The sequence below is a fragment of the Aythya marila genome, assembly GCF_965140915.1.
Source record: "Aythya marila genome assembly, chromosome: 4".
Lineage (NCBI taxonomy): Eukaryota > Metazoa > Chordata > Aves > Anseriformes > Anatidae > Aythya > Aythya marila.
The window spans coordinates 45,098,065-45,119,050 of NC_139045.1; the positions used below are offsets into that span (position 1 = coordinate 45,098,065).

Consider the following 20,986-nt stretch of genomic DNA (forward strand, 5'->3'; position numbering starts at 1 on the left):
CTAAAATATTTTAGCAAGGTTTAAGACCAGCTGCTGTCACTTTTTGAATAACAACTAAATTAATGCATAAGTAGAAAAACCCTGCAATAGCTAGTATTGTGGTGTAAAAGAAAGGGGTCTAATTACAAAGTAGACCAATCAAGTACTGATATAATATGGTGGAGCTCTTTTGTTAGGAAACCTTTGCTTTCTTAGACCAAAAGAGAATCTAACCAAACATTGTTTTCTTTCTCTGCTAAATTAAACACATTAATTCTGTATTAGCTGAATGGGTGTTTACTTGAATTTGTTGTTCAGAGTACTGCTCTGGAATCTCCTCTGTAAATCAAATACCTAGACTCACAGGATTATTCCAGTTTATCTGGAGAGCGCTCTCCAGAAAGCATTTTTGTTAGAAATAGTTGACTGAGTAAATCTCATATGATCTGCTGAATTTAACTATGTACACTATTAAAAGAATATGGAATGACCAGAGAGACATCCAAGAAGGAGGATCATTAGATGGCTATGGTTGTCATCTTTTTTTTTTTCCCTATTTAGAAAGAAAATCAAGTCACCTCTTGTTTTATTCTTAGATCTGAATTCTATTTTCTATGAACACATCTTTTTGTACAGCAACTTACAGGGTCCTGGTCCATAAAAGGACACCTGCAATACAGTTCTTTATACTATGTTTATTACCATTACATTTAATAGGCAATATATTGAGGCTTTTTGTTTGTATCTTTGTTTCTGGGTCTTACTAGGTCAAGAACTCTAGATGTTATATCAAATTTGGGACCAGGTTCAGCAGAGTGTGTCATGTCTACTCTGTGTTTGAGTGTGAGATCTGTCCTGGCTGTAGGCAGCTTGGCCAAAAAACAGTAGAGTCTGGGTGTGCATTTCCAGGGCCTGACCATGTGCTTTCTGCTGGATGGGGTTGGTGTGGAGTGCTGCTATTTCAACTGCTGATGCTTCCTCCTTCCCATACCCTCATCCTCCTATTCCGTGAAAGGTAAAAAATGGTGGAATGAAGCATAAAAGGCCCTTGTTTTGTAGCAGTTGCTATGGTAGTAACTGAAAATGTTCCAAAAAATAAAACACACGCTGTTTTTTCTATAGTGTTGGCACTTAAAATAGGTTCTTCGCTACCTTTAACAATGTCTTAGGAAAAAAAAAATAGTGTTTTTCAAACTTTTAAACTGTGCTATATCCTACAGCATACCTGCATTGTACTTCAGGTTGCTGCATCCGTCCTTGGGATGCTGTGTGTGGGAACACATGCTTGCTGTATGTATAGGTGTAATTGGTAGATAAGTTTCATTTGCTTCCAAGTTCAAATTTAAGTTTTGAGTAATGATTTAAACCCTGAGAATGAGTTGTCAGTTTGATCTGCCTATGTCTAGGAGAATATGGCTTGTGTTTGTAAAACTGTGTCTAAGTTATTTTTGCAATTGTGTGGCTTAATTCTGCAGAACCTGGTGTATACAAGTGAGTTTATTCATAATGGTTGTGCCAGTAAGTCATGGTTGAATTTGTAGCCACTGAGCATGGCACTAGCAGAGTTCCTGAGGCAAGAACAGAAATACTTAGGTTATATATGACCAGAATCAAAGATAAGGATGGAAGAAGCTGTAAAGAGATAAGCACAGAAACTCGTGGGATTTGTAGTTTTTGCATGAAATATAGCACAAGCTGTTGGCTCGATGAAAGGGCTTCAAAATGTCTGGTGCTGTCTTTCTAGAAGGGTTTGTTCCTACTGCAGAGCTGGAAGGGTGGCTTGAATCCCCATCTGCTCTTGAGCTAGTGTAGTGCCCATTAGGATGGAAGTGATGCAGTACTCGAGGCATGAAAACCTGTGGTGAGCCAGGTTCTGACTTTCACCTTCTCAGTGCTGGTCTGTCCTTAACAAGGAATAAGAAATCACTGTGTTCCCTCTTAATCCTCATGAGACCCATCCAAAGCAGCGGGTTGTGCTGTTCCCGCTCCTAGCATCAGCTGCCTTCTCCTCAGAGATTCCCAGCACCGCTTGGGAGCAGCAAATGGCATTGCCAGGAACGCGACACAGTGTTCCTGAAAACAAAAATGGACTCGTCCCCACTCGTTCAAAGCACACTTCTCTCTCGCCGCGTTTATTCTCTGTGTTGTGGCATAGTAACTGCTGCAAACCTTCCAGTGCATATATCAGGTTACAGATGAGTGCAGGCCCCGTGGCTCTTGGAACAGCATGGGGCTGGTTTTGTTTACCGATGACATTTATCCTCTCATTTCCTTTTGGAAGCAGGACAGCTCCTCGCTGTCTGATGGGGAATGTACTTACAGGACCTTCTTTTCATGCCGTAGCTGATGATAAACACTCCAGTGCACGGTGTCGTGTCTGCTTGCCACGGAGCTGCTTTTACCACTTTCAGCAGTCGGTCTGGCAGGAGCTGGCTTGGCAGGAAAGCAGAAGGGTTTCTAAAGTGCAATTATCTTCTCTTGCAGGAGCAGACCGAGAGCGGATGACAGCTAATCATGAGACGTACCTTCTCATGGCGGGCACGCAGAATGACATGGAGGATTGGGTGAAATCCATTCGCAGGGTTATATGGGCACCATTTGGAGGAGGTGAGTCAGCGAGAGAACATGCAAGGCTCCAAGCTGCACAAAGACATAGGGGCGATTTTGTCGTCTCTCGCTCTCAGCCAGAATTTGAAGAGGAGGAAACAAGAACAGTCTAGATCTTTCCAAAAAGCAGAACAGGTCCTTTGTTTTCACTTGCAGCACAGGCATCAGGTGTATTCCTACACAAAGCACTCAATTAAACGGCTTTAAACTATCTGGAACTACTATCCTTGATAGGGATAGCACAGGACAGCATGTTACCAAGGTGAGGGAAGTTTTCACAGATGTGTGTTCTACGAAATCAGCTTTCCACTGGGAGACCTAGGGTAATTCCTTTGGTCACCAGCTAAGAGACTATCCATGTTACAAGAAGCTGTCAGTGATTCTTCTGCCAGTGACAATTTTATTATAAATCTGTACGCTCTGATAGTGAGCCTTGGAGTATTAGCCACAAGCACTGTATGCTAGTCTTTTTCTTGTGATGGGCAGACCCAACAATTTCAATAGTACTGAATTTATGAGAAGAGCAACTGGATTGCATTGTGTGTTTTTTTTTGCTTTTTTGCAGGTGTTGTTAGCATGGAAAAATAAGGCAGGGTTGTCTCTGATCACGGAGAAGAGAAGTTATCACAGAAAGCTGTGATTGGTGACTGCATACACCGTTTTATTTTCACCTGTCAGGCACAGCACAGGAGAGAGGATGGGAGGGACTGAAGGAAACTACCATTTTGATTAAAACTTTCCTTCTAAGCCACCCCCCATCTTCTGTGCTTTGTTCAGGTTGTTCAGTTCTTAGAAGGCTTTGTCCTCACTGGTGGGCTGCCCTGAGGGACTTGGTCAGCTGGGGCTTGCCTGGCACATCTTCAAACATTTCTGTCTTCTCTTGGTTCCTCCTGGGGAAACACGTGCTAGAAAGATAATGCTAAGCAGTCATCCTGCTGAGAAGTGGTCTTATGTGTTGATAAGTTGGTACAGTCCTTGGCATATAGGTTTTGCAGGACGATGTTTTTAAAAACCCACAAAGTGAGAGGTTTATCCTCAAAAGTGTTGTCTTCTACAGGCTTATTGAGTTGGTGTGGGGAGGTGGGAGGGCCATGGGCTTCTGAAGTTAGGCTAGGGGAGAAATGTACTTTGTACAGCACATGTTCATGTAGCACAAAGATCATCTATCCCCAACCTTCTGTTCATGGAGAAGGCCTCATGTTGAGCTCTTCAGCGTTCTCCCACTCGAGTCAAATGGCAGTGTAAGCTACTGCAGCAATGCAGACACTTGGGTGCATAACAGAGATGTATTTTTCACAGAGAGCAGCTCTCTTGCCATGTTATATACCTGTTTTCCACCAGCACAGCATCTGTCCATCCAGACAGTGAACTGCAGCAGCCCTGCAGTACTTGGGCGTAGGGAGAGGTGTCACCATTTTACAGGTGGGGAGCTGACGTCTGGTGAAGCTGTGTTTCTAGCCCCCATCTGTGCAGAGGCTGTGACAGAGCTACAGATAGAAACCAAATCTCCCGAGCCCTGACCCCATGCTTTCTTCACCAGCCCCTCATTTGCTTTTATAGGGCAAGAGCTATTTCTGTTTTACAGCTGGGAATCCTTCCAGCCACCATGGAAACTCGCAGGACACCCTCATTGTTGTAAGAGTGTTTAATGCCAAATACTGAGAGAAGCACCTAGCTGAGGAGTTCGCAAGCTGATTTGAAAAAAAAAAAAAAAAAAAAAAAAAACAGAGAGAAAAAGAGAAGGGAGCAATCCTTACATTACTGCTTAAATAAATTTGTAGTTGACACACTTGTAAATGTGTTCTCGTTTCCCTATTGGATATCTTGAGCATATACACTGACCTCAGGATTACTGTATTAGGAAACAAACAGTTAATTCCTGGAAAACATGAGAATAGCCAGTGTGTGATTTTGGGTTTAGCGTTTATGGAGAACATCTGACTCTCAGTACAAGGTAAAAGCAATATCAAGGGAGGTGTCACCATTAAGAACTGTGCCAATACAATGTTCCCTGGTTGACTAACTATGGGTTATTTAAGTTGACGTTCTGAGATATCTGAAGTCTTAACAAGGACTGTTAACTGTTCTGTAATCATGTATGGGTGGACACACTCGTATTTTTCTTACCTGTTCTCACAGGGACGTGTCTGCAGCTGCTCTGCAACAGTCTGACCCTCCTAAAGAAGGGTTCCTCTGGCTTAAGGTGTTTAAGAGCCTGTCTTGATCAGCTGTAGCCTCTGAAGTTAAAAAATCTATTACATTAGCTATAAACAAGATATAGAAAAGTTGTGGTTGTATAATAATGACTAACCAGTAACTAATACATTTCTTGCAACACAAAATTATTTCAGACAGCTAATTAATCATGGTACCTGTTTTCTACCTGCTTCCTAGATTTCAACACTTTAAACCACAATAGTCTGGTGTCATAAAAGTCGCGTGCCACTTTCATGAGCAATGTATTTGAATTTTCTGGTTCTTTTAAGCATTGTAAGCAACTTGTGTGTGTGTGTGTGTGTTCAATGGATGCCTCTGAGTCTTGGTGAGCCACCTGTATGTGAAGTTTGGCTTGCAGTGGAAAAGGACTCCTGGTACCAAGTTGCTCTGTGAATGATTAACCGTATCATTAAAATGTTATTTGTTAACCTGTGCTAGAAAGAGAAGAGGAGGGGAGGGAGGAGGGAAGCCGCTGTGGTGATCAGAAACAGCTTGTTTTTTGCACGACAAGCACAAGGTGACTGTGGAAAAATCTCTGTCAGGGAAGAGAAATGTAAATGAGCCAGGGCATGTAATGCCTGTTTGCACACGAAATTCCTTCCCTGATTAGATTTTAAAAGGCAGTTTTTTTCCAGGAGGGGAAGGCCTGTACTCTAACTGCAGAGCCTGCGATGACGGGGGAGGGAGGAGGCGAGAAGGAGTGCGAGCGTTTCACAGGGTCGTGGCAGGAGGTCTGGTACCTCCTGCGGGAGCTGGGCACAGCCTGCCTGCTGCTCGAGCTGCCGCACGCCACAGCCGCCTGAAGTCAACTCAAAGTCACCCGGTGGAGCAGAGGCAGCCGCGCTGCACCAGCAGCAGCAGCAGCAGCAGCAGCAGCAGCTCCCTCCTCTCCGCCGCTTCCCTGCACCTGCTGCATGCGAGGGGCTGGCGCAGCGGCGGTGGCTGCCATTGCCAGGCGTGGGACCGGGAGGGAGCGAGCAGAGCATCCCCGTGTGGAGGCATGTATTCCTCGGCGGCAGCCCGGGATCCTGCTGGCAAGGACGCCTTGCTGCTGCTGCATCTGACGTGTTTCTCCCACGAGAGCTGCTGGTAGTTCGAAGGCGGTCGGACGAGGAGCCCACGCGGACGTCAGGGAGCCAGGTATATAAAAGGCCTTCTGAGAGGAATCCGCTATGGACTGAGAGCCCTTTGGGTGAAGGGGCTGCTTTTTCTGCTCCTCCGTTGCAGAGATAAAAGGAGCCGGCAAGGGGTATCGTAACCCAGAGGATTCTTTGGTGACCTTTTGGGTATTTTCTCCTCTTTCTCCTTGTGTACCGCAGAGCGCTGACCTTTTCCCGTGGAATTGGAGTCTCTGCCACTCCACCCCCTGTTCCAGCTGGGAGGACGAGGTCTTTCTCCGCCTCTGTCTGTGCTGGCACTTCTGTTTGAATGGAAGATACATCTTTCTGCTGAAACTCTTTTGTTGTGACATTGCATAATAGACGGTTGTCTTACCGCAGGAAATAAAAGAAACGAAAGGAAACAGAGAGACGGAAGGAAATTGTTCCCTAAAGCAAAACTGAAGCAGGGAAGAGAACACTAAAATTACTTCAAGCTTTCTCCAAGAGCTAGAAGACCACTAATCTCCTAGCTCCAGAGGAAAATACTCTATTACAGAAACTCCTCAGCAGTCAGTAACGATGAGCAGCCCTGGTGTTTTGTCTGGATGCAGCTGCTAAAGGAAAGCTTTGGAGGGACGTGGGGTCTCTGGCCTGTATGATGCCTGAAGACAGAAATGCTGGAGTCCGCAGCCCAGGTGCCTTAGCGGCACCTCCTTTCATTCCTAAAACTACTTATAGGAGAATTAAGCGGTGTTTTAGTTTCCGTAAAGGTAGGTCTGTTCTCTCACTCTGTTCTGCTTTGCTAGTGAAGCCAGGTTTCAGAGAAGTCATGGGGGCTGCATGTGCAGGCAGATGAGAGCACCGAAACAAAAGGCATGAAACAATGCAGATGCTGACATTTCATGAATGATTTATTTACTTCTTTGTTCATTTGTTTGTAGTTGGCCAGCTGATACTGTCTCCTCTACATAATAACCCATGAATGATGGGCTGCCTGAAAGAGGTGGCTTGAGACAAGATTATTGCAGAGCTTCTGAGCAAATATCACTGAGAGGAGCTGGGGAACTGGACCTGGGATGCTAACTGCTGCCTGTTTGGCTGGCAAAATACTGGGGAAAAGAGTTTGGGTTTTTATCTTGTCTGTGTGGGAGGCAAGAAAAGAGGGAGTAAAGGAACATGATAAATAGGTAAAAGTGCATGTGTGCAGAAGACCAAGTCCCTGGATTCAGAGATTTCTGATGGACTGAAGTGGATCCCTACAGTGCACTGTCCTGCTGCAAGTGCTGCATTGCCACTTGATTCTGCTGTCCTGCAGCCTGCACTTGCCTTTCCACCTGCTGCAGAGAGATTTTTTAAGGCCAGTTTTCTTCTGCAGTGCATATACACCTGTAGAAGCAGAGCATGGCAGTGCTGAGGGGAGGAAGGCAAAGAGGAGGCTGGCTTTCAAAATGTGTCAGCTGGAAGGGAAACACATGTCTGGGAGCGATACAGCAAGTGATGTAAGGTACCACGGTGCTGGGGCTGAGGGGGGGGAAACTGCCTCTGTGGTAAGGATAAAAAATGTGGGTGGGGAAAGAGGGAAATGTTGGTGCTGCCTTAGAAACTATGCTGGAGCAGGAAATCCAAGTGTAAGGGCTAAACCATCATGTTCTGAAGTGTGAGAAATGATCTTACATGGGGCATATATGAATACAGTCATCATGTGTTCCTCCCTGATGTGTCCCTCCCTGCTGCCATTTGTCCTTTTGCAAGCCCAGCAGCTCTCTGCTTGCAGCACTCGGTGGTGATGTAGTGACCTCACTGCTTTTGAGGGTGCTGTGTGCAGGCAGGGACAATGCCCTGAAACAAGGAATCACAACCAGTGGGGTGCTCCCTGCAGAACCAGAGCAGGGATCAGCTATTGCCTGCTGCTGACATGGCACCGAAAGCTGTTTGTCCCCCGTAACCTCCTCCTGAGGCCAGCGTTTTCCATGCTTGCTGGAGTTTCCATGCCCAGGAGGATGTGGATATGTCTGTATCAAGCGTGCAAGCGCATTTCAAGGTATTGGTGTAAATTAGAGCTGTCTGTGCCCTGTTTGTACACCTAACTATTTGAGAAATGTTTGGAAATTTAATAAAGGATTAACTGATAATTTTGCGGGCAGCTGCTTTTTTGCCCCAGGTCACAGCCTTAGCCTCTCCAAGAAGACCTCAGCTGTTTACTCCTTCCCCATATGTTTTGACACAGCAATTCTTCGTGTCTAAGACCCCCAAATGAAGCTGCAGCACTTTGGGCAGAGGACTGAATGACAAAGGCCATGCTGCTCATTTGCTTTCCTCTAAATGTCATTTGTTTCAGTTCCTTTCCTACACACGTGTTCTGTCAAGAGTGTTGCTGTGAGGTCCCTAGATCAGAGAGCTCAGAATGATGGTGCACATGTTTAACGAGGTCCATGTCCCTCTGGAGTCAACAGAAATATGATCATTAATTGGACTTTCAGTTAAGCCTTTACAGTGACTTAACAGGCAAATTAAGCCAACTACACTCATCTTACTAATTGGCTTCAAGAATTCTTGTAACTTCATTTGCAGATTGTATACCTAAGTGTAAAAATGGTCAAAGCTAGCCTTCTGCAAACCCAGCCCATACACTTAAATAAATCAGATAGATAAATTCTAAGCTGTGCAATACAACACAGCAAAGAAAATTAACAGGGAAAGCCATTGGCTGCTCACTGGAAGAACTACAGGGGAATCACAACATTGTGACATGACAGAGATGTACCATCATGATGATGCAAATTGTAGAACCCCTTCTGGAAATCCAGATGAAAGCTGCATTGTGTTAGGCCCTGGAAAAAAAATGTCCTTTGGAGGAAGGTCACGTCATAGGAGAAATGGCTGCTCAGAAGGTGGCATCTGAACAGAGACAGAGCCGAAAATCTTTTAAGCCCAAATCGGAGAAGATGCTCTCTGCTTGAGAAGCATCGTGGGAACCTCCTGAGGGAGCACACAGTGCAAGTGCAGAAAGGAATGGATACCCGAGGGTGACTTGCTACTGCATGCAGTGGTGAGAACGTCGGCTGGCATGTGAGTGACCAGTTTTGGAGAAGAAAGTGGCATTGGCTGTGGCCAGAGAAAGAGTAGCAGTCCTAATCCAGCTGTGTTAAGCTCCTGGTGATGTTTTAAAATTTGCCTCTCTTCTTTTCCAGCCAGTAGCTATGTCTGCTCTTCTTTCAGACTTGTTTTTTCTAAGCAGTAACCTCTGTTGTGCAGCTGTGCTCAACTCCAGGGTAGGGACCTTATCTCCTGCTGGCATCACATTGACTGTGGGGTAGGAGAAGGCTTGTAGGTAAGAAAATGAGTGAAACAGGAACAAAATTCTGCCATTGCTGTATTTTTTTTTCCTCCTCTCCTTTACATTTAAAACATCTGTAGAGAAGAAGGAAATACTGCCTGCATTTGATCCACTCAAAATTAATTGCATGTAGCGCTGGGGAACAGCAAAGTGGAAAGCTGGTAAGAAAATAACAGTTTAAAGCTCTGCATGAAGTGTTATGTGGCCATGCCAGGGCTTGTTTCCTGTGTTGCTGTTGAAGACCCTTCCCCTGATCTTTTATTTTCAGTGTCAGTTACTGATTAGAGTTTGAGGGGTGCCTCAGGTACTCTAATCTGAGACCAGTTCCCTAGCCCTTAACTGGCCCTTTCTGATCAGTATGGTCCATAAACTAAGGGCATGTTCTGGAAGGAGGAAGATCCTCTCTGCTGCACAGTGAGAGAACACGCTGTACAGGCTCTGTGTTGAAATTATCAGCCCTCTGGGCGTTATGCTTCTGAAAACGTTGCTGCTGCCTGAATTGCTCAGGGGCAGCATGGAAAAGGCAGAACCTTCTGGTTCACCAACCATGTGTGCTGCGGTAGGGCTGGAGAGGCAGGCGGTTGTTTTCCAAGTGATTTGTCAAGGAGCAAGGAGCCGAGCTGCCGCCTAGATCTTCTTCCTCCTTTCTTCTTACTGGATTGGAGTCAATAGATTTGAGATGTGACCCTTGACTGTGTGCAGTAGTTATGGAGATCATTGACTAACAGCATTCTTAAATTTTGAAAACATGCTCTAACTATGAGTATGTACCATTGAAAATACCACAGCGCTTTCACAACTCTTGAGCAGACACACACAGAATTTAGACAGAGCACTGCAGTGTCTTTCATAAGCTTTATGGATATCCGTTAGCCTTGGAAATCCAGTTTCTCAAAATGTTTACAAAACTTCTGCCGCGGGAATGTTCTAGTTAATGAATAACCACTCAGCATGCCCTTTGCTAGCATGTGATTTTCCTCTTTGATGTTATGCGTGATCTTGGCTTAATTGGATATAGCCTTAAAGACCTACAAGGGCCTCTCTGAAAAAGCAGTTCTGTTGATTAAATCTAAAGACTGGTCAGAACTGGAAATCTGTACATTTCCCTGCCTTCTTCCAGTTGTGGGGAAGACAAGCAAGTTGCTGCCGTGTGAATGCCAAATTTGCTTGTTTTTGTTGCTTTCTCCTCTGACACCCTATCCACAGGTCGGCATTCATGAATCTGTGCATTTCTGGATTTTAGAGAGAATAAGATTTAGGAGAACTTAGGTTTGGATGGCAACACGAGGGCTCTTTTATTTCTTTTTCCATGGAGGTTTTCTTGCTTAGTTACAGTGTTATAAGTTGACTTAAAAACAAACAAACAAACAAACAAAAAAAAACAGCATTTGAACTTAACTCTGTGGTTTTGATTATTCTGTTGTCTCTGTAATTCGGACCATCATTTCACAGCCTCTCTGCAGAGGAGAGGCTAGGAGATGCCACCAGCTATAGCTTACAGCATTCAGCTTGGTTTGTCTCTGCTAAGCACTGTATTAACAGTATGTTTGTAACCACAGTTCATCACAGCATTGCCTGTGCTTCGTGACAGTCAGCATCTCAGTCTTCATGAACCATTCATCTGCGGTGTCTCTGGAGTAGTCACTTGTGATATAAGAGGAGATAAGGACCTTAGAAAGAGATAGTGGAAGAAAGGGAACCTTTACAGGGCAACAATCTTGGCTTTTATTCCTCGACAGTGAAAAACCCAACATAAAACAAAAAGATGATGAACAAGGTAAAAGTTAGGACAAAATCAGGTGGAAGCAGAGTTGTCATGTTTCTGCCTCTTCTGCCCCTGGCAACAGAGTACTTTTTCCATAAGGCATCAGCCTGTAACTTCAAGTCAATATTTATGCAGGCTTATCACAACTAATTCCTTTCATGGCTAAGTGTTGCTCGGTGCAGTGTTCTGTATTTATTAGGTGAAAGAAATAATTCCTTTGGAGAAGTTCAGTCTACACTTCAAAACCACACCAAGCCTGCCTGAGATGAATTCCAAAGCCAAACTGGAAAACAGAGTATAGTAAATGGTGACTTTAGAAGCTCTTAAGGCATGATGTGTTGATTTCCCATTGATTTCCCATGAGACCGAGGTCTTTAGGTTAGCGCATATTTTTTTCAACATCTACCTCTGAGCTTCTCAAAGTAGAATGTGGAAATCCTCATGCCTCCAAGGCAGATAAATGATTGTCACCATTCACATAGTTGGAGAGCCAACTCTCTGAGGCTTCATCTGGGATGTGGGCGGTGGTGTGCATAGACCCCTCTGGCTGTGAAGATAAACGTGACCAGACTGGATGCAACTGTGTTCTGAAGGTTGTGTGGGATCTGAATCCAATCCGTCAAATCTAGACAACTGCTGTGGTTATTCTGCCTCTCCCCCAGGCATTCCCAGCTGTGTGTATTTTACATGTCTCAATAAAAGTCCCTTAATTTGCAAACCACCTTATTGCAGTTAGTAGTAGAAATACTTCAATGTTTACACTTTGGGAACCCAAATCAGGACATTTTCAGCCCTGATTTCAATTACATTGTTCACAGTGGTCATCTCTGCATCATACCAGGTTTTATTTTTCCTCGTGTATAGTTTGTTTTTTAAAGTTTTTTCTTCAGTATCTGTGATTTGCTGCTGTAATAAATTTAGGGACTTCAGGGGACTGGGATGGTTAGTGGGTGGAGCGGGAGTACAGGGGGTGTTTTCCTCTATCCCTACAGTGCCAGGGAGGGGTACAGGGAAGACCCAGAAAGCCCACCTGATAAACACATGGCTCAGAGGCTGGTGCCAACACAGAAGTGTTGTGGGTTTTTTTGACCATGGGGCGCTTACTTGGCATCCGGCCTGATAGGTGCAGACAGGTCCCACCTATCTCTGAGGGGAAAAGGGATCCTAGCCCCAGAGCTTGCAGGGCTCATTGAGAGGGCTTTAAACTAGGTAAGAAGGGGAATGGGGATGAAATGAGGCTCATTAGAGATGGGCCTGGGGGAGAGGGCAATGACCCAATTGAAGTGCATCTACACTAATGTCGTATAGATGCACTAATGGGCTGTGTGCTTCATCACATGGTCTAAAATTTTGGGTAGACCTGTGTGGCACCAGGAGTTGGACTTGATGATTCTTATGGGTCCCTTCCAACTCGGGATATTGTATGATTCTATGATGGACGCAGCACGGGCAACAAACAGGAGGAGCTGGAAGCCACCATGCGGCAAGCAAGCGATGACTTGGTTGCCATCACTGAAACGTGGTGGGACCACTCCCATGACTGGAGTGCTGCAATGACTGGCTACAGGCTCTTCAGAAAGGACAGGCAGCACAGAAGGGGAGGTGATGTGGCTCTCTGTATTATAGAGTGTTTTGATGTTGTGAAACTTGAGGCTGGGAATGATAAGGTTGAGTCCTTATGGGTTAGGATCAGCGGGAAGGTCAACAAGGCAGGCATCCTGGTGAGGGTCTGTTATAGACCGCTGAACCAGGATGAGGAGACGGATGAGGCATTCTACAAGCAGCTGGCAGAAGTCATGCAATTGCCAGCACTTGTTCTTGTGGGGACTTCAACTTTCCAGACATATTCTGGAAATACAATACAGCTCAGAGGGAGCAGTCTAGGAGGTTTCTGGAGAGTGTGGAAGATAGCTTCCTGACACAGCTGGTTAGTGAGCCTACCAGGGGACGTGCCCCACTAGACCTTCTGTTCACAAACAGAGAAAGACTGGTGGGAGATGTGGTGGTCGGGAGCTGTCTTGGGCAGAGTGATCATGAAATTTTAGTGTTCTCTTTTCTCAGCAAAGTCAGAAGGGGGACCAATAAAACTGTTATCTTGGACTTCTGGAGGGCAGATTTTGAGCTGTTCAGGTCACTGGTTGGCAGAGTCCCCTGGGTGGCAGTTCTGAAGGGCAGAGGAGTCCAGGAAGGCTGGGTGCTCTTCAAGAAGGAAATCTTAAAGACTCAGGAGCAAACCGTCCCCATGCGCCCAAAGACGAGTTGGTGCCAGCAGCATCCTGGCTTGTATCAGAAGCAGTGTGACCAGCAGGGCTAGGGAGGTGATCGTCCCCCTGTACTCAGCTCTGGTGAGGCCGCACCTCGAGTACTGTGTTCAGTTTTGGGCCCCTCGCTACAAGAAGGACATGGAGGTGCTTGAGCAAGTCCAGAGAAGGGCGACGAAGCTGGTGAGGGGCCTGGAGAACAAGTCCTATGAGGAGCAGCTGAGGGAGCTGGGCTTGTTCAGCCTGGAGAAAAGGAGACTCAGGAGCGACTTTATTACTCTCTACAGGTACCTTAAAGGAGGCTGTAGTGAGGTGGGGGTTGGTCTATTCACCCATGTGCCTGGTGACAGGACGAGGGGGAATGGGCTAAAGTTGCGCCAGGGGAGTTTTAGGTTAGATGTTAGGAAGAACTTCTTTACTGAGAGGGTTGTGAGGCATTGGAACGGGCTGCCCAGGGCAGTGGTGGAGTCACCATCCCTGGAGGTCTTTAAAAGACGTTTAGATGTAGAGCTTAGGGATATGGTTTAGTGGAGGACTTGTTAGTGTTAGGTCAGAGGTTGGACTCGGTGATCTTGGAGGTCTCTTCCAACCTAGATGATTCTGTGATTCTGTAATACACATCTAAGTTGGTCGTACCCATTTCAGGTATGTCACCTTTTGTACATGAATCACTCCTTACTTTCTCTACGAGTTCAAAAATGCTGTGTAGCACTACTTCTGGGCATCTTAATGCTTTATGGTTGCCAGCTGTTTTCAATATTCTACAGCTTGTGTTGGGATGCATCAGCAACTTATAACAACATGGGCATTCTTTTTTGCTTCCACCGCACAAGCCCCCTTATTCTAGTTTTATTCGTTATGTATTAGGCATGCTTTGAAAGCCAACTCTTAAAAAAAAAATAAAAAAAAATGGCACTATCCCAAAAAATGAAGTGATGTGTTTTGACTACAGTGTCATTACTAATACTAGTTTCAAAGCAGTCTGGTAGGTTTGAGAACTTAATCTTCCTTCTGCAAAATGTGAACTGGTCTGCAAAATGCACGTTATCGAATGGAATGTTAGCATGGAGAGAAGAAAGTAGAGCTAATAGGACAGAGCTTATTCGTAGTAAGCGTACTGTCAGCAAGCGTGAGTTGTAATTGTATGTCATATAATTGGAATATTCATATTTTCCACTGATGAAAAGAATTGAAAATTCTTGTGTCAAAAGCAAGAACTATTGAAGGAAAGCTCTGAATGTACATTCATGGGACAAAACAAGGAGAGAAGGATCAAATTCTGCACCTGAGGAGGAATAACCTCAGAGAAACAGCTCCATGGAAGAGAACCTGGGTATCCCAGGGGACAGCAAGTTGGACAGAAGACAGCAGTGGACCTGGCAGCAAGGAAGACTGACTACAAATTGGGCTGTATCAACAGGAGTGGAGACAGCAGAGGGAGGGAAGCGAACCTCATCTACTCGGCATTTGTTAGATCCTATTCCAAATACTCTCTGTTCAGCCAAGGGGCCACCAAGGTGCTGGAGCTGGAGCATACACTGTGCGAGGACAGGCAGAGAGAGCAGTGTGTGTTCAGCCAGGAGAACGGGCGGCTCTGGGGGCAGCAAAAAGTGGCTGTCTCAGGTAGTAAGAGAAAATTGTCAGGAAGATGGAGCTGGGCTTTTCTACAACAGTGGGTGGAGGGAGGGTAAGAGACCACTGGCATACACCGAACAGGATAGTTTCAGACAGGAAAGGTGTTTCACCTTGACAGCCAAGTAGTAGGAACAGGTTGCCCAGAGAGGTTGTGAACCTGGTTGTGAAGACGTTTTGGAACTGTCATGTGCCATTTCCTTTATCTGCTTAGTGAGCTCTACCACACAGATTCAAGTGGTAAAGAATTGGTGCTTAGTGAAGTTTTGTGTGTCATCCCTCTACAGAAAAAGGGTTGGATTTGTTTCAGGGGGTAGAACAGGTGCTTTTGACAGTAAAGACTTTTTTTTTTTTTTTTAGAGGATCTTTCTGAATTGATTTCCCTAATGGAACTGAGTCTTTAGATGAAGGTCTTGGTTACAATTCCAAAAGCAGAAGGGCCCTTGAAATCCCCGAATTCGTAGAATCACACTGATTCCTTAACTAACTAAACATCAGATCTTCTCCTTAATTCTGCTTCATTTAGAAAGAGTCTAGAAAATGGGGGGGACTTGAGGATGGCCTCAGTGTTGCCAGCAGCAACCCTTAACTCAGGGAAATATGAGAAGCCCAAATTCATATAACACTTTTGTGACGCCCTGGGCGAGTTTGCAGGAGATGAGGAAGGTAAGTAAGAAATAAGAAAACATACTTAGTGCCCTCTGCCAGCATGACAAAGCTGAACTTCAGGGACACAACTATTTTACATTAGTCAGTATCCTTCTAAGCTTGTTTGACTCTGAAATTTCAAAAATTCTGTCTTGAATCAAAAATTTTGGGATTTTGTTTTTTTTACAAAAAAAAAAAAAACTTTTTTGAAAAAAAAGTTGGCTAATAAAGAGTGACTGTGTAATGTTTAGTCACTTCGCCTACTGCTGTTTTTGGCATCCACATGTGTGAGTACCATGGAAATCACAAAATGTGCTTGCTGCTCTGCATCTCAGTATAATTTGTGGATGTCTTAGCTGGACATCGTTATTCTCACCAGTCATTTCCTTTGTTAGCATAAAAATAATTGCACTTAAAGGCAAGCCCCAAACCTTCAGTGTGGGTGACTGACAGCTTGCCACCTACTTGCAGTAACATCCCAGAGCGTACAGAAGGCAACTTTCAGCACAAGGACAGGCAGGAGTTACTCTTCTTTTGTTGCAGGAAGAATGTACACATTGAAGGGTGCTCTGAAGGACGCTTTGATCTACATCCTACCTTAGTTTTTGGTTACTTATGTGTTTACGTATCAGTGATTTGTGGGTGAAAGAGGTTCTTGGGGCAAGAGGCAAAAGCTGACTGGCTCATCTGTTGGCTTTCTATAGAAAAAAACAAAATAACTCTATTCTCCTTGCTGCGCATTTTCAAACTGGTAGGAACTGTGTGCTCACTGAAGGGCAGAATTTGACTTACTGCTTTTTTTGTTTGTTTGTTTGTTTCACTTTCTGTCATACGTAATTGCAAAAGCAGTCTTTCAGTATAGGTAGTTATTTGGTATTTAGTTTCTTATCATGGCTGCCTTAGAGCTGTTCATTGTGTTGCTATATATAGAAATTGAATTGCCTTGCTTCAGCCCCAGCTTCAATCAACAAATGGTCTCAAGGGAGAACTTCCATCACAGATGATATACCTGAACATTGCTGTGACAATGCTTGTGATGGCTGGCTCTGCAGTTGGAAAGGGAGAGGTAAAACAGTTACAGAAGAGGAGTTGTATTTCCGGTGTCCATAATGGTATCCTCTGTTTGGGGTTGAAGTTAATTTTGTTGGTAAAATTCCATGTTTTTCCAAGGCTAAAGCCAAATACTGGTTTCCTGCAGTTTGTCTGACGTGTTTTTGCCTTTCATTTCGTGATCTTTTTTTTTTGTACACACAATTTATTGTTCCTAAAGTGATAATGCAGCTGGTAATAAATTGTAGGACAGGTCTTTGCTTATGTTGTGAAATGCAATTAATTGTTTGGTTTAGTATGAACCAAATCCTGAGTTATATTTATCTGTGTTCCGTGTGTAAAGGTAACATTTATATGTAATTAAAACTCATACAGAAACTACCTAATTTTATACGCATCATTAGGCACAAGCTAAGAAAATGGAGATGTACATCACTTTTGAATCAGAAGGTTTGTTGACAGAAAATGCTATTTGTAATATTTCTCTGTGTTTTGTGCTTTTGGTCTGAAAAGTCACTTCAAATTTATTTATTTATTTTTTTAAAGAGTATTTTAGAGCACTGTTGTATAATATGTCATCATCACATTTATGTCTGACAGCATCATGACAGCATCAGACGTGAGACGCAGCAATTTATCCTTAAGAAAGGGGTGCATTAATTGTCCATGCATTGAAGTGACCTGTAGATTGCATGGGTTGCAGTGAAAGACACAGGCTCCTTGTATGTTTTTGAGAATCACAACCATGTCACATCTCTCTTTTATGTAGGTATTTTTGGCCAGAAACTAGAAGACACTGTCCGATACGAAAAGCGATATGGGAACCGCCTGGCTCCTATGCTGGTGGAGCAGTGTGTGGATTTTATCCGGCAGCGGGGGCTGAAAGAAGAAGGCCTTTTTCGGCTGCCTGGGCAGGCTAACCTTGTCAAGGAGTTGCAGGATGCGTTTGACTGTGGAGAGAAGCCTTCTTTTGACAGGTAAAATCCTCCAGCTGTCCCCCACGCCCTGAAGCCTAGGTAGGACACAAAGCAGTCTGCTGTTCTGGCAGACCCAAGGTGCTGTAAGACACGTGGCAGCGGCGATAGAATGAATGCTTTTGTGCTTTTTTTTTCCTGCATGTTTCCTATTATCACTGTAACATTTTATTTTTTTTTCTGACTTTGATGTCTGGTTTCAAAGCATTTCTGGAGGAGTTCCATTTATGAAATGCTGGTTAGGAAATGTATCATTAATGGTTTGGCTTAATCAGAAATATCTGGATTTCCTTGATCTTGGTATAACTCAAAATGCAGTGTTGGTGCTGGGATTTAGTCAGTACCATAAAGGAAGAATTTGTCTTATCACCAATTGCAATATGTTCTGTTACCTATAAAACTGAATGGAAGGGAAGTCCGATTTTGTGTGATCTTTTATAATTTTGAGCCTCTTGCTTTAAAAAACAAAGGCTGCTGTGACTGTAATCATAAACCCAAATGATTTTGAGTGTCCAGGTCCAAGATGCGTTCCAGTATTGATATAATTTTGCAAAGCTATTAAGAGTTTTATGGGCCAAAAACCCAGTCCTATTCACACACCTGTAGATGGCTTCAATCTGTAAGATCAGTCTTCTGGGTAATTTCAGCTCTTCTGAAACAACAACTGCAATAGTTTGTATATTCATAAGGCATACAGTCAAAGAAACAGAACCAGTTGATTACAAATGCCCCAAAGCCTGCATTAAACTCCGTATTAAGAGCTAGTATGACGTTAATGAAATTCCGGTTTAGGGGATTGTAGTCCTCGATGTGTGCTGTAATACCCATAAATACACCTCCAAAATGGATTTGGGATTCTTCATTCCCAGCAGGGCTCTAATCTGAATTAGGAGGAGGAAGAGGCAGGCTACATTTATTTTGTGGGACCTTTGATAGCAATCCAAGTAACGGGAAGGAAAGCACAGCTTGATTTTTAGTGCAAAAATATACCATGATATGAACCTGATTGCTGGAAAACATTTACCTCCTCTTCTTCCTTACTTCTATGAAGTAGGCAAATTTAATATGTATGAAGGTATGTGTTTCACAGATGCACAGAAGGCAGACATCTGTGGTCTGTTTTATCTTGAACAGTTTCCTAAGTCCTGATGCTTAGTTTAGGAAATGCCAAGAATTTATAATTGTGTGGAAAAGCAAAGTGATTTTCTTCATACGAGTTTTATTAATTCCTCATCAGAAGGTGATAGTTAGGATGACTGACCAGAAAACAGTTTTGTGGAGCTGGAAAACTCTGGGTAGTGATAAGCTTACCTGGTAAACGTTTGAAGCATGCTTACAGACTGTTCAAATACAGCCTAATTTACCTAAAACCATGTAGAAAATTACAGTAATTGGGAACCTGCTGGGTATCTTTTCCTTTCTTTGACATTTAGCTAAATATTGCTGGTCATGCTCCTGGCACAATCTCTACCAAAGGTACAAGTGGGCAAATGCTACGGGCAAATGAAACCAAAGGTTATTTTTTCAATGCCTGCAAGCCAAATGATCATGGAGGAAATGCTTAAGAAACAGACTGCCCCCAAGCCCCAGGAAGATGATGTACTGAACACCCCACTGAGACGTGCAGCTTGAAAGAGGTGCATAAGGTCTATCTATTCAAAGCAAATGAGACCAGAGATGAGCTGCTTAAATTATTTTTGCAAAATTATTTAACAGTGTCTGTAGCACACACTAATGAGACCCAGGAACAGGCACGCAGGTTGAGCTTTAGCAGACGAAATGGAGAAGAGAGTTTAAACGCCAGTGCTGTGAAGTAAGCACATGATCTCCACTACAGCAAAAAAGAAACATGAGCAGGAGTTAGCTATCAGTCTTTGGTACTGCAGTTCTGCTTCTGAAGCTGAGAATTTATAGAAGACCAGCTTTGTATCCCTGTGTGTCCTTTTTCGAAGGGTCCTTTTTTTCTGGTTACTTTTTCACATTTGAATTTGGAGGTAATGTGTGACTTTGCTGTAGCAAATGGACCAGAAGTCAGGCAGATTTAATCTCTGCTCTCACCTCTGCCACTGGGCATCTACTTTTTTCCTACAATCTTTTGTTTCAGTTGTATGCTTTGGAGTTCATTTCACAATGTTGAAAGAACACCTGCATATTACCTTGGTTTTGGGTAGCCTTTCTTTTCCTTGTGCTGAAGAGCAGCATGTTCTCCGGGTTTGATGGAACTGGCATGGCAAGCTGAGCTCCTGGAAAGTGGCCACAGGCTGAAAAGTTGCTGTAGAGAAAGGAGCGTATGTTAGGGGAGGGGGCTGTGCTTAGTTTTTGTCATGGAGTTTGAAATCCACTGGGTTTATTCTGTAATTATCTATTTGTAGTCACCAGTCTGGTAGTGCAAAATCTCCTGTTTTTTGATTATTAATTTACATTCCCTCCTTCTCATACATCAGTAGTAATAACGATTGAGCATTTAGAGCTTAGCTGACAGTTTTGTTGATGGGACAAGAAACACAATGGAAGCCAGGTCACGCTTCCATAGCAGTGCCGGGTCACCAGCTTGGACTGGGAGAAAGACTGGCTGTTGTCATTGGGGCTGGAAGTAATACAAAGAGCTGATGTTTGAGTAGTTTGCCATTTTTCATAGTGACATTTTTTCTGCATGTAAGTACACGTAGGTGAAACAAAGACTTCAGAATAAATGAAGTCACCGTGAAATGCGTAGGTATGCAGGTGTATGGGTTTATGTGAGAAATTAGATTATTAAAATAACCATTCTTATGCTTTGTTAGCTGATTCTGTACAATTCACAACTTGTAGAAACAAAAGGAAAAAGAAAGGTAAGGTTTTACTGCTGTGATTAGTACTCTTTTAATATTAAATCTCTATTTTTAGGAGATGGAGTTCAGTTGCACAGATGTCTTTTTTTTGCGCAGTGGCCTTGAGCGTAGCTGCTGTCCACGGTTCTGTGGATACACTGCCCTTATCCCCTCCTGTGCTCCTGTCCGTGCCCGTTTGACAAAGACAAATGAAAGCAAACAGGAAGAGCACGATGCATTTTAAGGGAGCAAACTAGCCTTGCTCAGAGGATAGAAAAATTCCAGCCATGTTTTGTAAACATTAGACACATCTGACAAATTGTAGCTCCTGTGAGTTAGCAGCTAGATGTGCTGTTGCTGGTCAGTTACAAAAATGCAGTGAATCCAGGACAATTCAGAAAATAGCAAAAAATCTTCGCATATTAATTTGAGCTTGATCTTATTTTATAGGTGTCGTGGTCAATAAAACGTTGCTTAAGAATTGTGAGCTTTGTGTACACAATTCAGTGAGAGTGGAGCCAATATTTGAAATTTCTTAAACTTGCATAATGACAAAACCCGGTATCCAATCTGAAACATCCAACATCCCACCTGCTATGAAAACTG

The 20,986-nt window shown here is 43.7% G+C and overlaps 1 protein-coding gene across 6 annotated transcripts in view; it reads left to right on the plus strand.

Moving 5' to 3' along the window:
- Positions 1 to 20,986, plus strand: part of ARHGAP24 (Rho GTPase activating protein 24) — a 165,026-nt gene that overhangs the window by 126,196 nt on the left and 17,844 nt on the right. For 4 of the 6 annotated variants that reach the window (XM_082759857.1, XM_082759858.1, XM_082759859.1 and 1 more), the window contains 2 exons: positions 2,464 to 2,586; positions 17,366 to 17,573. In XM_082759857.1, coding sequence (XP_082615983.1) covers positions 2,464 to 2,586; positions 17,366 to 17,573 — 331 coding nt within the window. Of the gene's footprint in view, positions 1 to 2,463; positions 2,587 to 5,339; positions 6,674 to 17,365; positions 17,574 to 20,986 lie in introns of those variants that run through there. The other 2 variants (XM_082759861.1, XM_082759860.1) reach the window with 2 other exon arrangements.